General features: G+C 33.1%; 1 protein-coding gene across 1 annotated transcript in view; it reads right to left on the bottom strand.

The window, feature by feature from the left end:
- Positions 1 to 20,171, bottom strand: part of LOC100372899 (neuropeptide FF receptor 2-like) — a 35,006-nt gene extending 14,835 nt beyond the window's left edge. The window contains exon 1 of the mRNA XM_002741957.1: positions 20,096 to 20,171. Coding sequence (XP_002742003.1) covers positions 20,096 to 20,171 — 76 coding nt within the window. The remainder of the gene's footprint in view (positions 1 to 20,095) is intronic.
- Between the last annotated feature and the right edge of the window lie 291 nt (positions 20,172 to 20,462).

Genomic DNA, 20,462 nt, shown 5'->3' with positions numbered 1-20,462 from the left:
GTCAGTTTGAATTTGGTTTATCACGAAGCTTAATGTGTCTGATACAAGACTATTGGCTCAAATTCAATGTATTGGGAGATATTAATTGGATAATTAGATAATTGACTGTCGCATATATTCGCATGTCAATTTTTTGAATCTCATTTGTCACAAACAAACGGCATTGCAAAATATTGAAAACTCTCACTGACTACTCTAATAACTATGCGCAAAAGCGTTTATGACGCTTTACTTATCGAAAGAAAGACGAACTTTTCTAAAAATAAGTTACCAAATACCAAATTAAGTTGAAATGAAATGCAATTAGACATATACATAAATACTATTAAATGAAATAATTAAAAGCATTAATGCGTATATATATAAACGAGGCGAATTATGTTGTCGCACTTACTTAGTTACGGTATGTGTACTTGATTTCATGTATACCAAGTTGATTTGTCTGATGTAAAACCTTATTTAGTATTACTATATGTTATGCATTGTCTTTGGTTCAAAATATTCATTAAGGAGCAATGTGTTCTAACATGACGTACTACTCATGTCTCTTGTGTACTTGTGTGATGGTATATCCACAAATAACAAAAATGTTGGTATAGTACACATTCTAAAATATAAATAGCATTTTATTTTGTGGATTCCCACTTACAAAAGATACGATACAAACGTAAGTATGCGTTGCATGGAATTGTTACGATTAACATACCGTTATGTCGAAATCGAGAAATTATAATTCACCAATTCCATGTTGATGTTGGTTCGAAATATCTCCCCCTCGCGCACATTTTTTATAAACGTTTCTGATTTGTATTTTAAATGTAGCGTAAACATGTTGTTTTGTCAAAATCCGAAAGCGACGTTCATCAGTTTTTTTTGTTTGTAAAATGAAAGAGTCGGCGCCTATGATCATGCACATTCAATGAACTAAGAAAGTCACATGTTACGTAAACACACACACACACTCACCGATTCAAGGTTAACTGAACAACATGCCGCTGTCAAGACATCTTGTGTTGTCTTTCAATCAAATTATAATGTGAACGCGATGTAGAAGTGTTTACTTTAGGTAATGCTGTTGATTTCAATGTAATATAATTGGCGTTATTCAAAGAAAAAAATGGGCAAGTCGTTTGTCTTGTATATGACTATGTGTAGTTCATTGATTATTACTAAAAAGGACCTTATCTGATACACCGCAGTCTTAATGGAAACATTTTTCACAATGTCACACTACTATCTGGTCAGTTAAAATAGGTCTAAGCTCACTAGTGTGAACGTCCAATAAACGAATTCGTAAATAGAAATTGTATTGATAGATCGTTTAAACGCATTCTATAACACGAATGCTGCGATGAGTTGTAGTATGTCCAAGGCAATGTAGTAATTTTCATCATCGCTAACTTATTCAGGCATGAATTGTGCTCACTCAAGCATAGGAGACTACGAACCTTATAACACCTGCTTTCATTATGGTAGGTACATACAAAATACGTCGCTGGTTCAGCCCTAAGACTACCTGACGCCTCTAGCCAATCATCCGGTATTAGAGGACTACATCGGCTTAGTGAAGATAAAATCCAAGGCGGTGCTAGTTACCGCCAGTGCAGTTGATATAATAGTTTCGCACGTAATAGGTAATGTAGCATGCCGACACAGATACAGATCTGTACAAATGTTACGCCATTATTTAAGTTAAGATCGACAACGTGTGTTCTGTGTGTGTACACAATTCATTCCCCGCATTGCGTCAAATAGACAAAAATATAGACTATAGGGAGCTGTGAATTTAGTCACATAGAACATAACTATAGGATGATCCATGCGTATGATGCATTTAGATTTATCGATGTAATGATTGGCAAGCTGACATCTTACGGTTCAGATTTTTATCTTAAAAACATGATGGTGGCTTATCACACTCATGCAAAACATGCACCGTCAACTAAAGTAAAGTAAAATGTCAATAGGGCGTGTGTGACAGAGCTTGACATGTAGGTGGTAAATAATGATACACATGCAACCAATTTAGGATTCATCCATGTTACATTAGTCATCATCTTGTACCTGCCAGTGGTTGTTTTCAGACTTTGAGATGTGTTGATGCATCTTACCATCACAAAGTCGAGTAGAAACAGTGATTTATAAATGCGAGAAAGACACTCTTAATAATAATTATGTCCTAGAATGTTCTTTGCAGATGGGTGTGGTATAACTAAGATTATTAGTACGAAAATACATAATTTTCATATAAATCTCAAATTATGAAGAATACTAATTCAATGTCGGTGCATAGTTTGTATATTAAGCACATATATTGTCTTATCAAACGTGATTATTATGAAGAATTTATAAAATGCGACATGTATACCGTGTAATGTTTCAAACGCGCAATTGTAGTTAAGAATATTGGCATGGAAACTACTAATTATCATTCAGTTTCATTACAGTTATTATACTTTCGGTCGCAAAAATGTCCATATAACTGTGATAAAAACGGCACCGTCGAACGATTTGTTTTCGCGAATTGTCAGAACATGCATCGTTTATTGCAACATACCAGGAGTGAAAATTCCCGCTGATTTCTCGATTGTGACTGACTGAGATATATATATATATTATAATATAGTACATTCTCCGTCTTAAATAATATAAACTAGAAAAAATCGCGATACTTTTTAAAAAAAATAACAATAACAGTAGACACAAGTCACAATACCATTTTTTTCAATCAAAATAATATAAGCTATGTATATAAACTCTGAATTCGTGCAAAAACACAACACGGGCAACATACATGCATGTAAATGTCAGCAGCTACTATGAGTTAACATTTATTGTATTAATTACAAGCCACCATGCACAGTGGTGCAATCGCCTGGTATTTAACCCTAATCAGAATCAAACCGAACCATTTTGATAACTGCTTATTTAAATTCATTTCGGTTTATACTAGAAAAGACAATTATTTTAAATTCCTCTCTCACATATATGCCCTTAAAAGTAGAACGATTTTTCATTACACTGTGTAACATACGGAGGAGTATTTCTTCGATAGCAGTGCTTCCGGCAATTCAAGCACAGTATGCTAGCTATCGTATCAGTCACAATAGAACGTACAGTCACAGAACGCCGACAAAGATAAAATAATAAACAGCTTGTGGAACACACCTATCTTCATGTTGCTTTATATTCTCGTACTATGTATTCAACAATAGAGTGCCGTGATACAGTTTGAGCTTCACTGGAAGCCGACTTTGTCCACCCATGAGTTTACATAAACGTCCCTTGATTGACTGACTCTAGTCTTTATACCATATACCATTGCAGTCCAGGTATTTATTTATTTATTTATTTATTTATTTATTTAGAAGACGAATGAACTTATTGTTATTAATATGACAAGAATACTGTAATTATTTGTGTGTACTGAAGACAGAAACAGATGGAGCTAGGGGAACACCCTAATCACTGTATCACTGTATCAAGATGATATACATGGTAATAACGCAGAATAAAAAAACTCAATATTCCCATACTTAAAGAACAGTGCATTGCCCGGGTTTAAGTGAATACATGGGACGGATGGGTATGTGCGTGTAATAATGGGAAAGAAGCAGCAGATATCGAGTACAAATATGTTTGTGTTATAAAGCCTTATACTGTTTATACTCGAGACACTATTACTAATTATTCCAAGCTCAACTTGACCGCACTCTTTCACCTAAAACCAGGAGTCATTTCAAACGTCTTGCGTGTAATTGAATTTACTATATAACTGTCAATTACATCACCCGAAAACACGTTCATAAACGACGAGTCAAGTGCATGTTAACGTTAGTTTTTGTGCTTAACGAGCTGTGAAAGGTATACCTGAGATAAACATAGTATCTTATTCGTGAACGGATAATATACATGTAGCTAGTGTATACAACTGATTTTTGAATTCACTGTATTCCACGCATGTGGCGATCAATATTTCCCATGATTTATTTTGGAACCTGATATGACAACATTATTGCGCTTGCTTGTAGTCGTCAATTGGATAAATGTCACGGAAACTTAATTTGGCATGGTATTTTAGGATGTGTTGACTTCATAACACTGCGATTAAGACTTTCCATTTTCGACATTGTGAAATTATTTAAGGACGAAGTCAAAAGATCGATGTCGGATAAAAAAAACTGATTTGCTTTAGTTTGGGGGTGGGGTGACCTCAAAATGTTTCTATCCTACAAAAACGATTTTATTTTTTAATGAAGTAAACAAAATCTTGGAGTATTTGTAGTTTTTTTTTATCCAATCATGGACAAATATAACAGAATATTCAAGACGAGAAAATGGTTTGGTCCGAGTGTAAATATGTACGTTAAATTAGGTCACTTTCAGGGCATGGACATAGACCCAACTGCAATGCCATACTACTGTCCGATTATCAATTTGTATTTAATGGTAAATGTAGTCTGACGCCGTGATCAATATTTATCAATTATGTTTCAGTGGGGGTGGGGTGTTGTAAAAAACTAAAGGATTTAAGTTTTTTATCCTACATTGAATTTTTGATGTTGTCCCTTAGTTTTTTGGGAGAAAAAAACTGAAAAACTTACTTTAACAAGATATTTGAAAATATTATATTAAGGATAATTCACAACGAAATGTATTCCATACATAAAATTCATGATTAACGATTACGCAAGAATATTACAAAAAAAAGTTAGTCTATTATTTGTATTGAATTATGACTGAAAGGAGCTGAATGAAATTACAAACTAATGTATGAACTATAACTTTAATAAATATGATTTTACTTGGTTCACATTGTCTTTATCGCAGTGCTCATGTATCGACGTTTAGTGCATCTATGCATTTAATCAAGATCATGTCATGACACCTTGTGTATTTCACATTCATATGAGTTAGATTCCATTGCTCAGTTGAAATGCTTTTTTTATTGCAATGTTCTGCTTCATTGTGTGTGTGTGCGTGCGTGCCCGTCATGTGTCAGTCGTTTTAAATGAAGAACATTCTAGTCGTTGTCTTTTTGAAGTGCAGCTTTTACAAAATGTTCCGTTTTATTCGCTTTAATAATACAAATATCGACCTTATCTGTGGTGGATATACATATCCCTTGACTCTCAAATAGTATTGTTGGCCTTCTTGTTCAACAGTCCGATCTCTAGATCGACAAATCTGTATATCGACCACTATCAATATTTGTGTATTATTGTCTGAATCTCACATCACGTTTTGAATTTAACATATGGAACACATGTATTTGAGCTTTATGCATTCTTAATGTTGTTGAATATTCAAAATAAATGGGTAAATATTTTTTTCCATCAATAACATTTTCCAGCCACTGAAAGACTAAGTGAAATCTAGACAATGAACAGACGCACAAGTGTTACAAATAGCATATGTCTACATACTGAACTGCTTTCACAATCATGCTTACTGCAAAGTAAATCGAAATTGATTCGAAGCACGAACACATTTATTCGATATTTGAATAACTGAACATGACGGTTATTACGGAAGATGGGTTGAACATTCCTGGAGTGGGCTACATTGGTGATATGATATGCAGTAATTGACTGGTCCGTTTAACCCAATCGTGTTACAATAAGTTGGTGCAAGATCTGAAATATTAGATATGTGGTCGAAACATACAGACTCATTATTAAAATTGACACAATTCCACATAAAAACTATAAGAACACGAATTAGCTATAGCTATAGTATTTATTATATTACATGCTATGTATGTATAGGTGACTACGAGCTTGAATGAGATTAAATTTAATTACGGACATGGTATGCTGCGATCATATCGTTATTATAATATTGGTGCGGCTTATCCGGGGTAGCAGGTGAATGTCACGCTGAGATTTTAATACTAAAGTGACATTTAAAAGTTCGTTGTGTCGTGCTTTTTTGGGGGGCTTTTTCAGTCACAATTTTCGGGTACCTTGGTACGAGTGTTAGATTGGAAATGTCAATTGTTGACGTTGATTAGTTATGCAACATTTATGGCGGTCTTATAAGGGCTTTCGTGGATCATTGCCAATTAGAAACCATCACTTGAATGCATATTTCCTGGGGCATTTAATGGGAATCGGACGGAAAGTTCCATTATCCAATTTAGTTGGTTGCTTTACATCTTTGCATATTGCCGCTACATCGTTCAGCCAATATTTTACAGATTTAGCGAGCAACGGAAACATGATAGTCTGAGTAACTTTTACAAGTACACTTAATGATAGCGAGTGAGTCAAACAAGATGCGGTATAACATCAAAAGACAGTTCTAGTGTCGGAAAGTGTTCATTGATCTACGAGGTTTCAGTGTCGCATTTCGTTTATGTAACAATACACATGATGGTGCGACTGATTTGCTCCATGGCTGTTCCGCATGAATGTGTTTGCAGATACATTTCTGAAAAATAACTCCGGTTGGAATGCGACTGTTATTTGGAACGTTATGCAAAAAATAAATCGTTACTCACAAAAACAGCAATGTATTATCAACTTAAATAATTTTGTCAAAATCTTCTGATTAACACTACCAAGAATGAATAAATATAATCGACGTGTATTGACGCACATGTGTAAACCAATATTGGGATCTAATAGTTATTTTTAATAAAAAAAAACGTGTATTGTGTGTACTAAATATTCATTTCACATTCTCAAACACATAACTCATTTCTTACTTTTAATAAATGATAATGCTCACCCAGCCAATTTAGTGTGTTTAAATAAACATAAAAGCTATGTGATTCACCATATTGCTCATTTGATCACTTGGTTAGAAAGGTTGCTTATCAGTTACTACGTGGATCTCATAGTAACACCACGCATAATATAGGTAATATACAACAATGTTGAAATATACTTTCACTCAAAGCAGTGTACCTTGTCAGTGACATACTATCATGACCAAGAATGGATACCTATCTCTTTTCTAGAACAAAACGAATCCGTATTATCTAACGCTAACATGCATTTAAAATATAAAATTGAAATTGTGGTTTTCAAAAATAGTGGTGAAAGACTTTTTAAGCTGTGTATCCATGACAACCATTGCAAATAGTGTGTGAAATGGCTAATTCACAATATAAACATCACAATTACAATAATATTCGTATTTCAATTACAGTATGTAAGCATTGAATTCAGAATTAGTGAGTTTGATAATGCTTATTATAATTTGTGGTAATTAACTAATTTCCATTGTAAAAAATGTCACCCTTCATATACACAATCATACGCAAATTCATGTAGTACAGAGAAAAGTGTTTTCCCATATTAATGCTTCATTTTGACCTGGTAGTATGTATTACTATTGATCTTCATATCAGTATGAGTATCAAAACAATCGTTGGCTTATCTTAGCAGCAATCTGCACTAATATCAATATCATATACAGAATAGCAGGGAAAACCTGACGAGGTAATCATCAGGTAATGAATTCTGATGATGGAAGACCAAATTGCGTTTTGAGGGGCAATCCCAAATAATAAAACATGCACAGTGCATTTATCATCTGATTCAAAAGATTCAAGTTCAAGTGCTCAATATCATATTATGGGTAATATTCAAACAACCTAAGTTTATTTATACGGTAATTTATCGTTATACTACACTACAATTGTCACATTTGATTTCAACATTTTTGCAAATGAAATTTCAAGACCTATTTTAAATTACTTAATTAGTCATCATTTATATACAATCTTTGTTGATTTGTGAATATCATTGTACCCGGTTCATCACTATGTCGTTTACTACTCAAAATTTTATAGCTTCTCATGACAGGGAACCAAATATAAGAGGTAGGTTAAGATTCGGATCTTGCTGCAATGGAAATAGTTGTTTGCAACATTGCCAAATAGAACCATCCTCTTAATCCTTGAGTGAATGTATATTTGCGCACTCGCATTAATTTCTAGTTCAATCATATATCCAAAATGAACTGCATATTTAGGAAACTACAGAATCTGCTTTGCTTTGTTCCCACAATTTTATGAGTTGGTTAATCATGGGTGAATGGGTAACATAAGCTTTCGTATACTAGTAAGACCGATGTCACATATTTGCTGTATACATTTCAATCTAACGAATCTAACATACTCTACTTTTGCATGTTCACTGCGTACAAATATGTTACACCATGCACGGTGAGTATCGTATCGTAAGTAAAACACTGCGTGCCACACAACTTTTCCCATACATTATTTTGCTAGATATTGTACAGTGTACACATGTATGCGTAGCTCATGTCCTCATCGCACTTAACATAATTCTATATAACATATATAGATTAATGCAGTGTTAGTAATTTTTAATTATAAAACTATACTTTTTTACACAAGGGAAATGAATACTGAATATGCAAATTGGTAATTAGCATATCATAATGAAAAACATATACATGATAACTTAAAAAAAAATCTCCAGCTTTAAAATTTTACCCGGTTTACATAATTTGTCAGCAGTTGTCATGGAAACGCATAGAAATGACTCCTACAACCATTTTTGTCAATCATCATTTTTATATATTCGTATACGATAATATTACGAAAAAAAGAGTATGGTAATTCCTTGAATAAGACTTTTTAATCTTGAATTGGTCACAGGCCTAAATGGACTACGTGTCCTTGAAGACTACTTTGAACGTATTTGTTTGCGATCACAATAGTAACTAATGGTTTTCCCTGCATATATCGATATATTTTGTTCTCTAATATGCCACTTGTATGGGTTATCGTTTATTTAAACCCGATATGCGTTTCAAGCAGTCAGATCACATTGCACTTATAAAAGTAGCGTTGCACTTTTCTAGTTTTCACTAATTATCACAACATCGATAGTGTATCTAAGCAACGTAGTTTGGTTTCTACTGATCACTCCTTAAATTCGTGATTTTGACATATTATGAAATAGAATGTCATTACGTTTTGTATTGATACCGCAATGGCTTGAATGACACTATAAGTGGTAATGACTTCCTCTTCTCGGAAATAATATTTCTCAACATCAAATGGCTGATTTATTAACTTCATAGATGTATATAATGACCTATGTATGTTAAACCGACCATGGACTGTATTTGTAATGGAAGGTTCTCAAATTCAGTGAGTGCCTCTGCTCAGCCTCCCTCGTTTTTTCAACTTTGTTATGACATTATTATATCAGCATTTTTACATTGCAGCTATCCTTGCCACCTCTGTCTAGGCTGAATGTACATAGAATTATCCAGGCAATGAATTGTATTCATATTCTTACTGTGTCACCGTACCTGCACATGTAATTATGAATATTATCAACTTTATCATATACATGAGATATAATGTTATCAGTGCATGTGTAAAATCCTCCTTACCTTACTCAATTACTACACGGATAGATCGTTTATTCTGAATTTCCGTTCTAGTATTGAGACGGTTAAAGGAATTATATCCGACAAAAAATGCACTTAATCAAGCAAAGAAAGCGATTCATTGCTGCATCGCGTGAAATGAATGTACTTACGAAACCTACTTTGAAATCATTATGTAAATAATAATTTAAGCAAAACGATTCATTTCCTGTGAACTACTGACTGTATGACACTATATAGTCGAGTACAATTACGGCAAAGTTGTCTCGATCAGCGGAGATTCAACGAATACTATTATTAGACATGAGAAGTACATCGAACTGTTTTTCAGCGGTTTCTGCATTCAAGTAAACGATTGATCGAGTTATAAATTGTTCGGCGATGCTGCAAATAAAAACTTTTTATTAGTTGTGTTCGTGATATTTCTCAGATAACAACACGGTCATGGGACCTTAACTTATAGATGTCAACACTGTTTGGTTGCTTTTCGTTATTTAGAATATAGCAAATAATTTTTTTGTTATTTTAGAGGGAAGACCTTTAATCGCAAAACCACAAATTGACCAACTGAGCGTAATGTTCCTTCCAACATTTGCGTCACTAGCTTCGTCGCAAGAGGGCGGCGACTTCACTTTGCTATTACACCATTCACTCTAATTTTTAATTTATACTTGGCAATTTTTTTTTATTTCAGTACTGTTAAAAGACCATGCACATAAAAGATGTCACAATTTCCCCCTTTTCAGATAATAATTCCATACGTCAATGTTTATATTTTTTTGGGTTTATTGATCCGTGCAGTTTTCCAATTACAATGTGTATTTACATGTAATAATGATAGTCCACACACGTATGCTGTATTGAATAATGCATATGATGTAATGTACAAGGATTATTTGCTGGATCCAGGCACATAGATTAGCCCATGTAATATGGATATACATGTATAGCTGGAAATGAAATGTTGGATGAATCCAGTGTGACATTTACAAGTGCTAAAGGATGTTTTCAAAAGGTTTTCTAAGCATTTATCGTTCTTTACATCGGAAAGATTACGACTAACATGTAATTCATCTAGGACGTGTTGTTATTGAAAAGTGACATATTGAAATAGCACACGTCAAACTACGCTTACTTGTTTGTACTTTTTTGTACAGAGATTTTTTTAGTACAGCCAAGAGCATAATAAAATTTGAAAAAAAATTATAATGGTAAGCAACGAACAAATATAACTGTACTCATAATTTATGCATATAACAGCTGGAATTTAACACGATACGTATTTGTGGTTTGAAATTATTCGCGCCCTGCTTTGTACAAAATTTTCCACCGCGAAAATGTTTCCCTTGCCATTCGTCAGTAACAATATTAATTAATTATATTAATACGCATTTGTTTGCATTTACCACTATGCATTGAAATTGAATGTATGTAATGCATGTTATTCTTGTTGAGTTTCGTTATATCTTTCTCATCTTTCTTATCAACACCAAATTAACGTCTATTGCACCTAATAACTTAATTTCACTACATTCATATTATGTGATGTAATGTAATACAAGAGCAAAACACATTTTTTGAAAATTGCAACTTAAAGATATATAATAAATTGAAATATGAATACGCCTACACTAACCAGTCGAATATATAATATAATCCTTGACTGTTATGTAAATGCTAAAATAATAACATAATTCGAACATGTAATTATAAAGATTTAGACATTGGCTTGCTGATTGTCATTGGTAGTAAAACTTGGCACGATCTATTGCGTACTGAACTATTTATTCAATTTACTCTGTCATAAATTTCTGAGTATTGACATAATACGTTACATGATTGGGTTCATATAATTGTTGAGTAATACATTACGGAAATTAAAAATTCACTCCTTATCGATTATTCGCATCACGGCACCACTGTGTACTTTACTGTTACATGTATGGGTTTGCGAGTGAAGATACTGTTATTTAGTACTTATTTCATGAACATATATGGTATGTGGGAATGTGTACGTTAATGTGATACAATGTCATCACGTATGTATGCAGAGCGGGGGAGTCGTCACCTGCGCATGCGTCAGAAGGCCATAGCCATTTGTTTACGAACAAGCGTCTACTCATGAGCTGTTAGCGCGTGTTGTTATCGTCGCTTGGGACTCAATTCCCGCGCGTGCGCAGGTGGCGACCCTCCCGCCTCAAGTTCAGAAATCTGTATTGATACATTTTACAATTCAAGATACGTAACAGTTGTCAGAAACTGTCATTTCTTTGTTTTATTATCGCCTACGTTAAAATACCTAGCTGAAACAAATAATCTGGTTGAAAATTTGAAATGCCCCACTCAAAAACCTCCATTGATCATTGACTGAATCATTAATATGAAAAATATAAGCAGTGGAAGCAATGAAATAATTGTTTATTTAGTTATCCCAATGTCAACGAAATTCCTTTTTAAAACGTTCGGTGTAGCGAGGACTTTTTTTTAAAACAGAGATAGTTTGCGCTTTGCAAGCACAAATACAGTTGTAAAAGTGTTTATTAGCTTTAAAAAAACATGGCAAATTTAAATGTACTTAAGGGTTGGAATATATATTAAAATTAGATAATTAAATAAACGCGTTTGTCAGGTAGAACGTAACATATATATACGTACACCTGGCTGATGATTGTTCATCTTACAAAAACTACAATTATATGATATGTGTGTTCTATCACTTCCAGGTTTATTAACATGTGTAAATAAACACTGTTTTAAAAAGTTTTAAGGAACGTTTTGAATTCGGTATTGATACATTGCCCGGGGTTGTTGTCACAGTCTAATGACTTTTCTGTATAGTATTTTCAATTCGCTGGATTGTGTGCCATGTGAAATTGCTTCCATATAAAACGTATTTTCAAATACCAACAATGGGAAACTCCAATCAGACGAATAAAATGAAGGACGTCGAAGATAATCAATGATAATATTTCTACAATGCACTGATGCATAAGGTAATGAGAGGCTATTAGCGAAACTTCCAGAAAACCGCCACCGGAGGCCACATTCCCGAGTGACCCGTGACTTCAATTATTTATTTTTTCCGCTCTTGATCAATGTAAATCACAAATTATCTGAACATTTTACTTGCATTTATGCCAGTTGGTATGCTTCATTATATAACAACAATCCATACACAATTGCACTTTAGACACACTTGTCATATCGTTTTGCCTATTATATTTGGACCTTAACAAATTTCCAGTTCCCAGTGGCAGTATGAATGTGTTGCTGAATACATTTGCTAAAATGTTGCAATGGCTTGTATATTGTAAACAAGTATATTATTGTGCTTGATACATATAGTTTTACTTATGTATGTGTTTATTGACATATTATATATTAATGCATTAGTATTCCTATATTCATCTTAAATTAATTCAACTTACAATCATATAATTATTCAAAAGAAAATTCAGTAACCTGATGACGACATAGTGCCATGTAATAAAATACGCCACTCACTAAATAATTTGATTCTTACATGTGATACAATTTTTACTGATGAATTCTAACATATATATTACGAATTGGTTGAAGGGTAAGATCGGAAAGTTCAATTTATGAACATTTATGAGGTCACATTTTTGTTTAAATTAAATTAAAACAAAATATAAACTTCCAAAGTCACAATACAAGCTTACTATTCCAAATTGTAATAACTACAGAAACACTTTAAAATTTGAAATCTACAAACCTTACAATAACACATTTTAGATGAATCTCTCATTATATCATTGCTTTATTAAAAAATAAGATTGACTTTTGCGACAACTTGATGTGATTAAGAACGGTGCCGCCAAATAATTCTTTATTGCCAGGAAACGGTAATACAAATTTCAGGATAATATTATTTTGAGTACACTTAGACCTTGAGTGAAAACGCATGCGTTGCGAGCATGTGGGCGTTGTGACCTCGATTGGATCGTACTTTTTTATTCACATCTGAGTCTCGTTTATCTGATATGATATTCGAATGGATAATTAAATATGATTAATACATGAAATAACGCAGATGATTACTTGATAAGCCACACCCAACAAAAAAATTTAATATGCTTTACACAATATTTGTAAATACAATCAGTACTTCGACCTTGTAGCAGTGTAGGGGGTGTACGCGAAGTGCAACGAAATTCACATTACATGTTTCATAAAGTGCGTTACAGGTGTATAAGATTACACAATTCCGTAAATCGAAAACATATATCATAAGATGGTATGTATATGTACTGTTTTACTATTCTCTCACATTCGCATTATTGCTGAGAGTTTTGATCAGTTCTTTGCGATAGCGTATATAAAATGGTTAAACAGAGAAAACCATGGTAACTTACAGCACTCCACTTGAAAACAACTCAAACGCGGACATGTAACGCAAGCGATATGGGGAGAAAGTCTTCAATATTCTCTTTCGCTGTATAAATTTATATGTGAGTATTGTGGATGCTATAATGACAAACTCCCACAATCAACACTTCTATTTTTTTCGAATAGCACACCTATGCGCTGTGACCAAGTACGTAAACCATATACTTGCTATGTATTGAGTGTTTATGAGAAAGTGCAACTTTTTAATTCCAGACACGGAAAGTATCAGCTATCTATCTAATCAAGTACCACTAGAAGACCCTTTCTGAACATCCTGAAACAACATGCACTCGACGCGGAAATAGATGCTTAGAGTAATTTGTGTAATGCATTATTTCTTTACGTACGTTTCGAGAAAGCAATGTAATTTCCCATCATGGTTTCATTTTACTCCGTCTCGGCTATTTTAAACCTACAATAGCAGAGTCTCAATCCAACGGACTTAGTCTCTGCTAGACGGCGCATCGGAATAACTGAAATGTGCTATAATTATATTTACCGGTGATTAGGTGTCATAAGAATGTTTGATGTATAGCTAATTGCAAAAATACGATACTGAGACTCACTAAGTATGTCTATTCAAATCTCATTGTTAGTGAAATATCGCGGGTGTGTCATAATCAGTTGTGTGTATTTACGACCTCGTTGACATAACTACACAAGAACATGTACATTATTGTTTGTTATCTTCATATACAATTTTGTCACGTAGTTATCCATATATTCAAGAACCATTATGATATGAAATGAAATTTCAACTACTTTATTTTGGGTCACTGAGATAGGACGTAATGGGAGGCATGCCTGCTTGTGGTGAGACACATTTGCCAAATTCAGAGTTCTAATAATGTTACGTGTTTATAATTTCAAATACAATCAGGTTTATCGTTGAGATATATAAATGTTCAACTAAATAAACAACTAATACATTCAATATGAATATTGAAAAATGTTAAAAGCTTTTATAAAATTGGAATAAAGACCACTTTTCATTGTTACTTTAATAACCAACCTAAAAACCGATGCTAAATTATGGCTAGGAATATAAAAACGTTTCTACACTAAAAATGGAATTATTAATATGAAATATTATTTTATTGAATATTGAAACAGAATCGGACTTGTTTTCATACACAGAATTTGACCAACTTTCCACCAAAATATATTTTATTTTTAACTATTTATTAATATCTTATCATAACAGACATGCTTATGTTTAGAACACTTGAATAGAGCGCCATCTACCGTCATTGTGTAAATTATTTTGTATGTTGCAGTTAATCAGTGTGTAATTTTGTATTATATACAAACCAAGTAACGTCTGAAAAGTTGTCGTGAATGACATAACTACGAGACTAACATAGAGACATTTATCTAAGTCATGGTTTAATATGAATGAATAATGATGTGTGATACATATTTAGGATAACTATTCTTCGCTGGAATATGCGGGCATTGAATGTGTTGTTGAAAGCATTGATGGCGGAGGGATCAAAAGCATTATTTCTGTTATGGCAAATTAAATTATGTAACTGGGTCATTTGGTCGACGAGCTGTTTACACTAATGTAAATTAAGAGAACACTTTAGCACAGCATATGTTTGAATGATTTTAGATTGAAAACCGCTAATTCACAGAACAATTATATAATCTTTCGACCAAATATACAAGTTATTTGTAATCTATAAGTATATAATTCCGACAAACAAATCTTCACATTTTGGCAAGGAATTAAGGTACAATACCATTACAAATATACTCATAAAAGACATTGCTAACAAGTTTGTATTATCTGTTAAATTTGATGTCATGAAGTTATGTAGTAACATTAGCCTTGAGTTGGAATCAACAGTTACGGCGTTTGCGAGCTATGCGTGTTAAAATCTGATCCAATTTTATCTGGAATACTTAAAATCCTGACATGCAATACTGTCTCGAATCCTACTTCAGAACACGTTTAACACAACTAGGCTAGGGAGTATGAAATATTCCATGTTTGCTTGGATGCAGTGGCAACGGATGAAATCTCATATAACATGTATACATTTAGTAAAAAAGAGACAAGATATGAGGGCTGTATCCCCGTTTATATTAATTAATAGATTGATGTACCAATCCGTTCAGACAAGTCCACATTGTTCACATACATTTTTGTTTTTTTATAACAAGAGATTTATAAAGTTATTCATGGATTAGTTATGTTATAAATGTTAGTCCTCAATATACCGAGTAATTACCACTTTGGAATTTTTTTTGAAAAATGATATGATGTTGCTTATGTTATATGAATGAAGGGTACCTGAGTATATGTCTAATTGTCCATCGTATATGACTTTACTGATTCGCAGAATATCACCACGAGTATCACAGTGTTCAATCTGAACAACTTATGTTTTCTATCTAATCACTTATTTTACAGTGTTTGGTCTTTGAACAAATGTTTAATATAATATGTGTGGCATCACATGAGAACATTAAATACATAATTGATTGTATGTCGCACAACTTGGTCGTAAGAGGTACATACGTAATAGCATGCAAATAGCATCTGTTTACAGTTGTTTAGCTTTTATTCAAGAAAAAACTAAACGCAGAAGGCTTACTATTACACACCCATACTAATCTACGATTTTTAATAAACAGGCTTCATTTAATTACTTTCACTATGTATTATTTATTATATGTGAGTACATGAGCAGTCACTATCCATGAATTCTGTCATATGGTTTCCATTCGTCTCGCCTGAACAACTTCACGGCGATGAATATACTCGTGATATTAAACTGTCACACATATCTTACGGTGCTCAAAACGCAGTGTACATAAAGTAAATAAGTCAATATCTCGATATGTGACAGTTCAATGTACATACATAGTAAATTGCTATATCCCAGATAATTAGAATATTCCAGAAGATACCAGAGGAAGTAATAAATAATAACTCACAATAAAGGGTAAGTCAATGCCGATTTTTGAAGTCTTCATTAATTGAACAGAAAAACTCATCACTTAAAACCCATATGCACTTTGTTCTTACGACATTGCTGCTTGAAGTATTTCGTCTTTTAATCAAAAATTTACGCCTCTGTAGTTATATCTGAACAATTTATAAAACCTTGAAATTACGCAATTTTTCTGAGTGAAAATTTCCATCAAAACAATTGAAAAACCCGTGCCATTTTGAGATTTTTCATAGTTGTAAACCTTACTTTGAGGATCTTTTTGAAAATTGGTAAAATAGAAGTAACCTGTTCTCCCGATTTCACCAGCCAATCATAAAAAATATTTTAGACTGCACTCCTACTAAAATATAAATTCCGATCCGAAATTAAAAGTCGACGCTACAGGTCATAACATTTCTGGTCATATATATATCCTGGTGGAGGGGGGGGGGCTTCTTATCAAAAAGAGTGAGAGTACAAGGGCTCCATCTAACATAAACCCTGCCTTCCAAAACCATTTATAGATACATAATTTTGGTAAATTTCGAGAGTCTTAACAACAATTATGCAAGAAATTCGTAATGGGAAAGGGAAATTATCTTTCTAATTTCAAATGACGTAGGCTATAAAAACCAACAACCTTTTTATTAAATGCGTGAATTGACCGACATCGTGTTATATTGTACTAGCGTGATCTGCGTGTGTGCTAATAGCATTGCCTCGCATGTTTCTACTTCATATGATAAGACCGATATATATATGTAATAACTGACTGTTATTAATTTGCATTCCTTTAAAAAATAATTTTCAATATCCACCTTGCCTGAATGATTTCTGATTGACTTATTTTACCTGACAATTTCCAAGAATCAAAAGACTAAAGCACTAAGCTACATCTTTGTATATTGGGACTATTATTTCGCGTGTGTGTGTCAAGTTATGCGTCTGCACTTTTTCTTAACGCTCTTTTTATATTCGTCAGCCACACAGTCCAATAAATCATATACTTTAATAACGGCCCTCAAACAGCATGGAATAAAAAATGGATAGTCTATCATGCGAAAGTCAGCAGTCAATCTATTGACCCATTGAATCTTTTCACTTTTTATCAGACGGAATATAGGTTTTACATCCTGGTAATTTAATAGTTGAAGGTTATGTTTGTGTAACCACGTTTTAAGGACACACAAAATAACAAAATCCGCCAGATATATTTTGAAAGACATAACAAAAATGCACATTATACAGAGTCTTGGCCACTTCTAACATTTTACATATATTCATTGTATTTTATTCATAAATGTCGACTACACTTAACACGTCATTGCCAGGCAAATAGCCACTGGCATGTATAAGAGCAGATCCATTAAATATATTGGTTGCTGGACATAAGTCTATTTCCAATCACATGTTACGCTCATGCATGTTTGTATTTAATTCATTATTTTATACCATATAATATTTAAACATATTTTTATTCGGGTTTCTATATCGAAACCGTTAGGAAAACTGCTATTAACAAAATTAAGATCAGGTCGGCTTTCCATCGACTAATATTTATTCCTATAACGCGTTGCGTTGACGTGTTGGTTTGGTTAGATCGAACCAGCAGAAGTAATTCTCTCTTCGTTTGCATGGGTCAAATTCACTGACAAAAAGCAAGTTCTTGATGGTTGTTTTCCTCACGACGTACAGTATATATCGCACAGATGTAACATTAGCTAAATAAGGTTTGTAGTATCACTAAATTTGTTTTTGTAATTATTGTTACTCACACTAAATATCATACTTGTTCCTATAGTCTATTTCTGCCTGTTCGACACTTGTTTACAATATATGTACCGACACAAATAATGTGCGAAAATTGTTTTAGAACAAGTGTAAATAACTGTATATTTTTTACGTTATTATTGCAAATAGTTATATGTTTTTGCGTTTCGTCCTAGTTACCTAACGATTTATTTTATAGAATCGTAATTGTATTCTTATTCCATGTCTTGATATATATATATAATTATTTTGGCACATGGTCAAGAGCCAGTCGGTAAATTTTAGTATTTGAGTTCTTTATCTAATTCTAGCAACTTATCGACTATTTTGGTGGATTCCAGGAAAGAGTGTGGTAGCCATACCTGATTTGCATATTTTAAACATTACGTACCAATAATCTTCCTAATCGCTTGATATGTGAACAAGCAAATTACAACCTATACAAAATACAAGTGGTATATCAAACGAACGGTATTACAATGCAGAATTCTATAACATATTTGTAATTGAAATACTCAAAAAGAGAAATTACACTAAAGTTAAACATATACGTTACATGAGGGTCAAGAAATTGAATTGCTCATTACTCCGGTATTTTTACGTCTGAAATACATTTTGAATTAAAAAAATATGATAATGTCATTATGTTTTCACAATCCTAATTTGTATAATCACGTAACAGAATAACACAATACAGCTATATATATATATATATATATATTTAATATACTCACAAAATAACAAATGATGCATCAAATAGAAGTAATATTAATGTGGAAGTAATATTTAATGTTTTAATTCTAGACAAAATAATACCTTTGATATCTGACCAATACATAAAAATACAAATGCTAGATTAAATGAGGCCAATCATGAATGTTTCCGATTCCACATCAAATGTTGCCGAATATAGGTCAAGTGAAGTAAAAACGCAATTGTAAACAGGAATTGCAAATCAAACAATAAAGTGGAAACGCAATTGTAAACTGGAATTGCAAATGAAAAAGCAAATTGGAAATGCAAACTCGTTTTGTAGGGCAAACTGCAATTACAAATCTGGAGAGCAAATGTACCTTCAATAATGAATACATTTTAAAATGTAAAGTGGAAGTGAATATTGAGAATGAAAAACATATTTTCGAGTTATATCAGTCTAAGCTACGGTCACCTGCCTGTGATAACTATTGTAAAAAAATTGTTCTACAGTTATTCAACAAGATATAATTGTCATAACAGAATTCCAATATTAGTAGCATATCTTGGCTTGTATATAGCGCCTAAACATGATGGTGATTTGATATACATGTAAAGTTACTGCATCTCGATTATACCATATACTAGCGACAGTCGGAAAAGTTACATGTGTTCGATAGAGCCAGCGGTCCTTTCGGAAGTGCAATAATTTATATTTTCCCGGGTTGTCATTAGTGTCCACTGCTAATACATCGTTGACTCACTTGCAAAGTGTCTCATGTAGTCAATCAAACACGCTAAAGTCAGTAAGGCCTAACTTCTGAGAATTGCCACATACAGATTAAAATCCTTTGTATGTTTTAGTGCTAGATACTGCGATGTAGTGACGATAAGCACCTCACCTTCAGTTAACCTTTTACCACTACCATCTGCTAGCTTATCTAACCCTAGTTCGTCCACTACAATGATCCTAGCCATTGAGAAATACCAATGAAGACCACCTTCTCACTTTTCAGTGAATCAAAAGTCTACACTTAGCGAGTTTCCATCCAACCTGGTTCACTTGCAATTTAAAAGATAAGACCCATTCGTAGCGCAATGCTTTTTTCCCGGCACAAATTCATAGTTTCAAACTATATTTTTGACATTATACTATGAGACTGTGTATGATGCATGCAAACCTCAAGTATGTGTTACGGTAAGTTAAATGCAAGTGTTCATTATTTTTGGTGTATGCAACAAATATGGGACCATAACCATACTCAATTT

The sequence above is a fragment of the Saccoglossus kowalevskii genome, chromosome 21 (genome assembly GCF_978046115.1).
Source record: "Saccoglossus kowalevskii chromosome 21, keSacKowa6.1, whole genome shotgun sequence".
In the NCBI taxonomy this organism is placed as follows: domain Eukaryota; kingdom Metazoa; phylum Hemichordata; class Enteropneusta; family Harrimaniidae; genus Saccoglossus; species Saccoglossus kowalevskii.
This window is presented reverse-complemented; position numbering and strand designations above follow the sequence as displayed.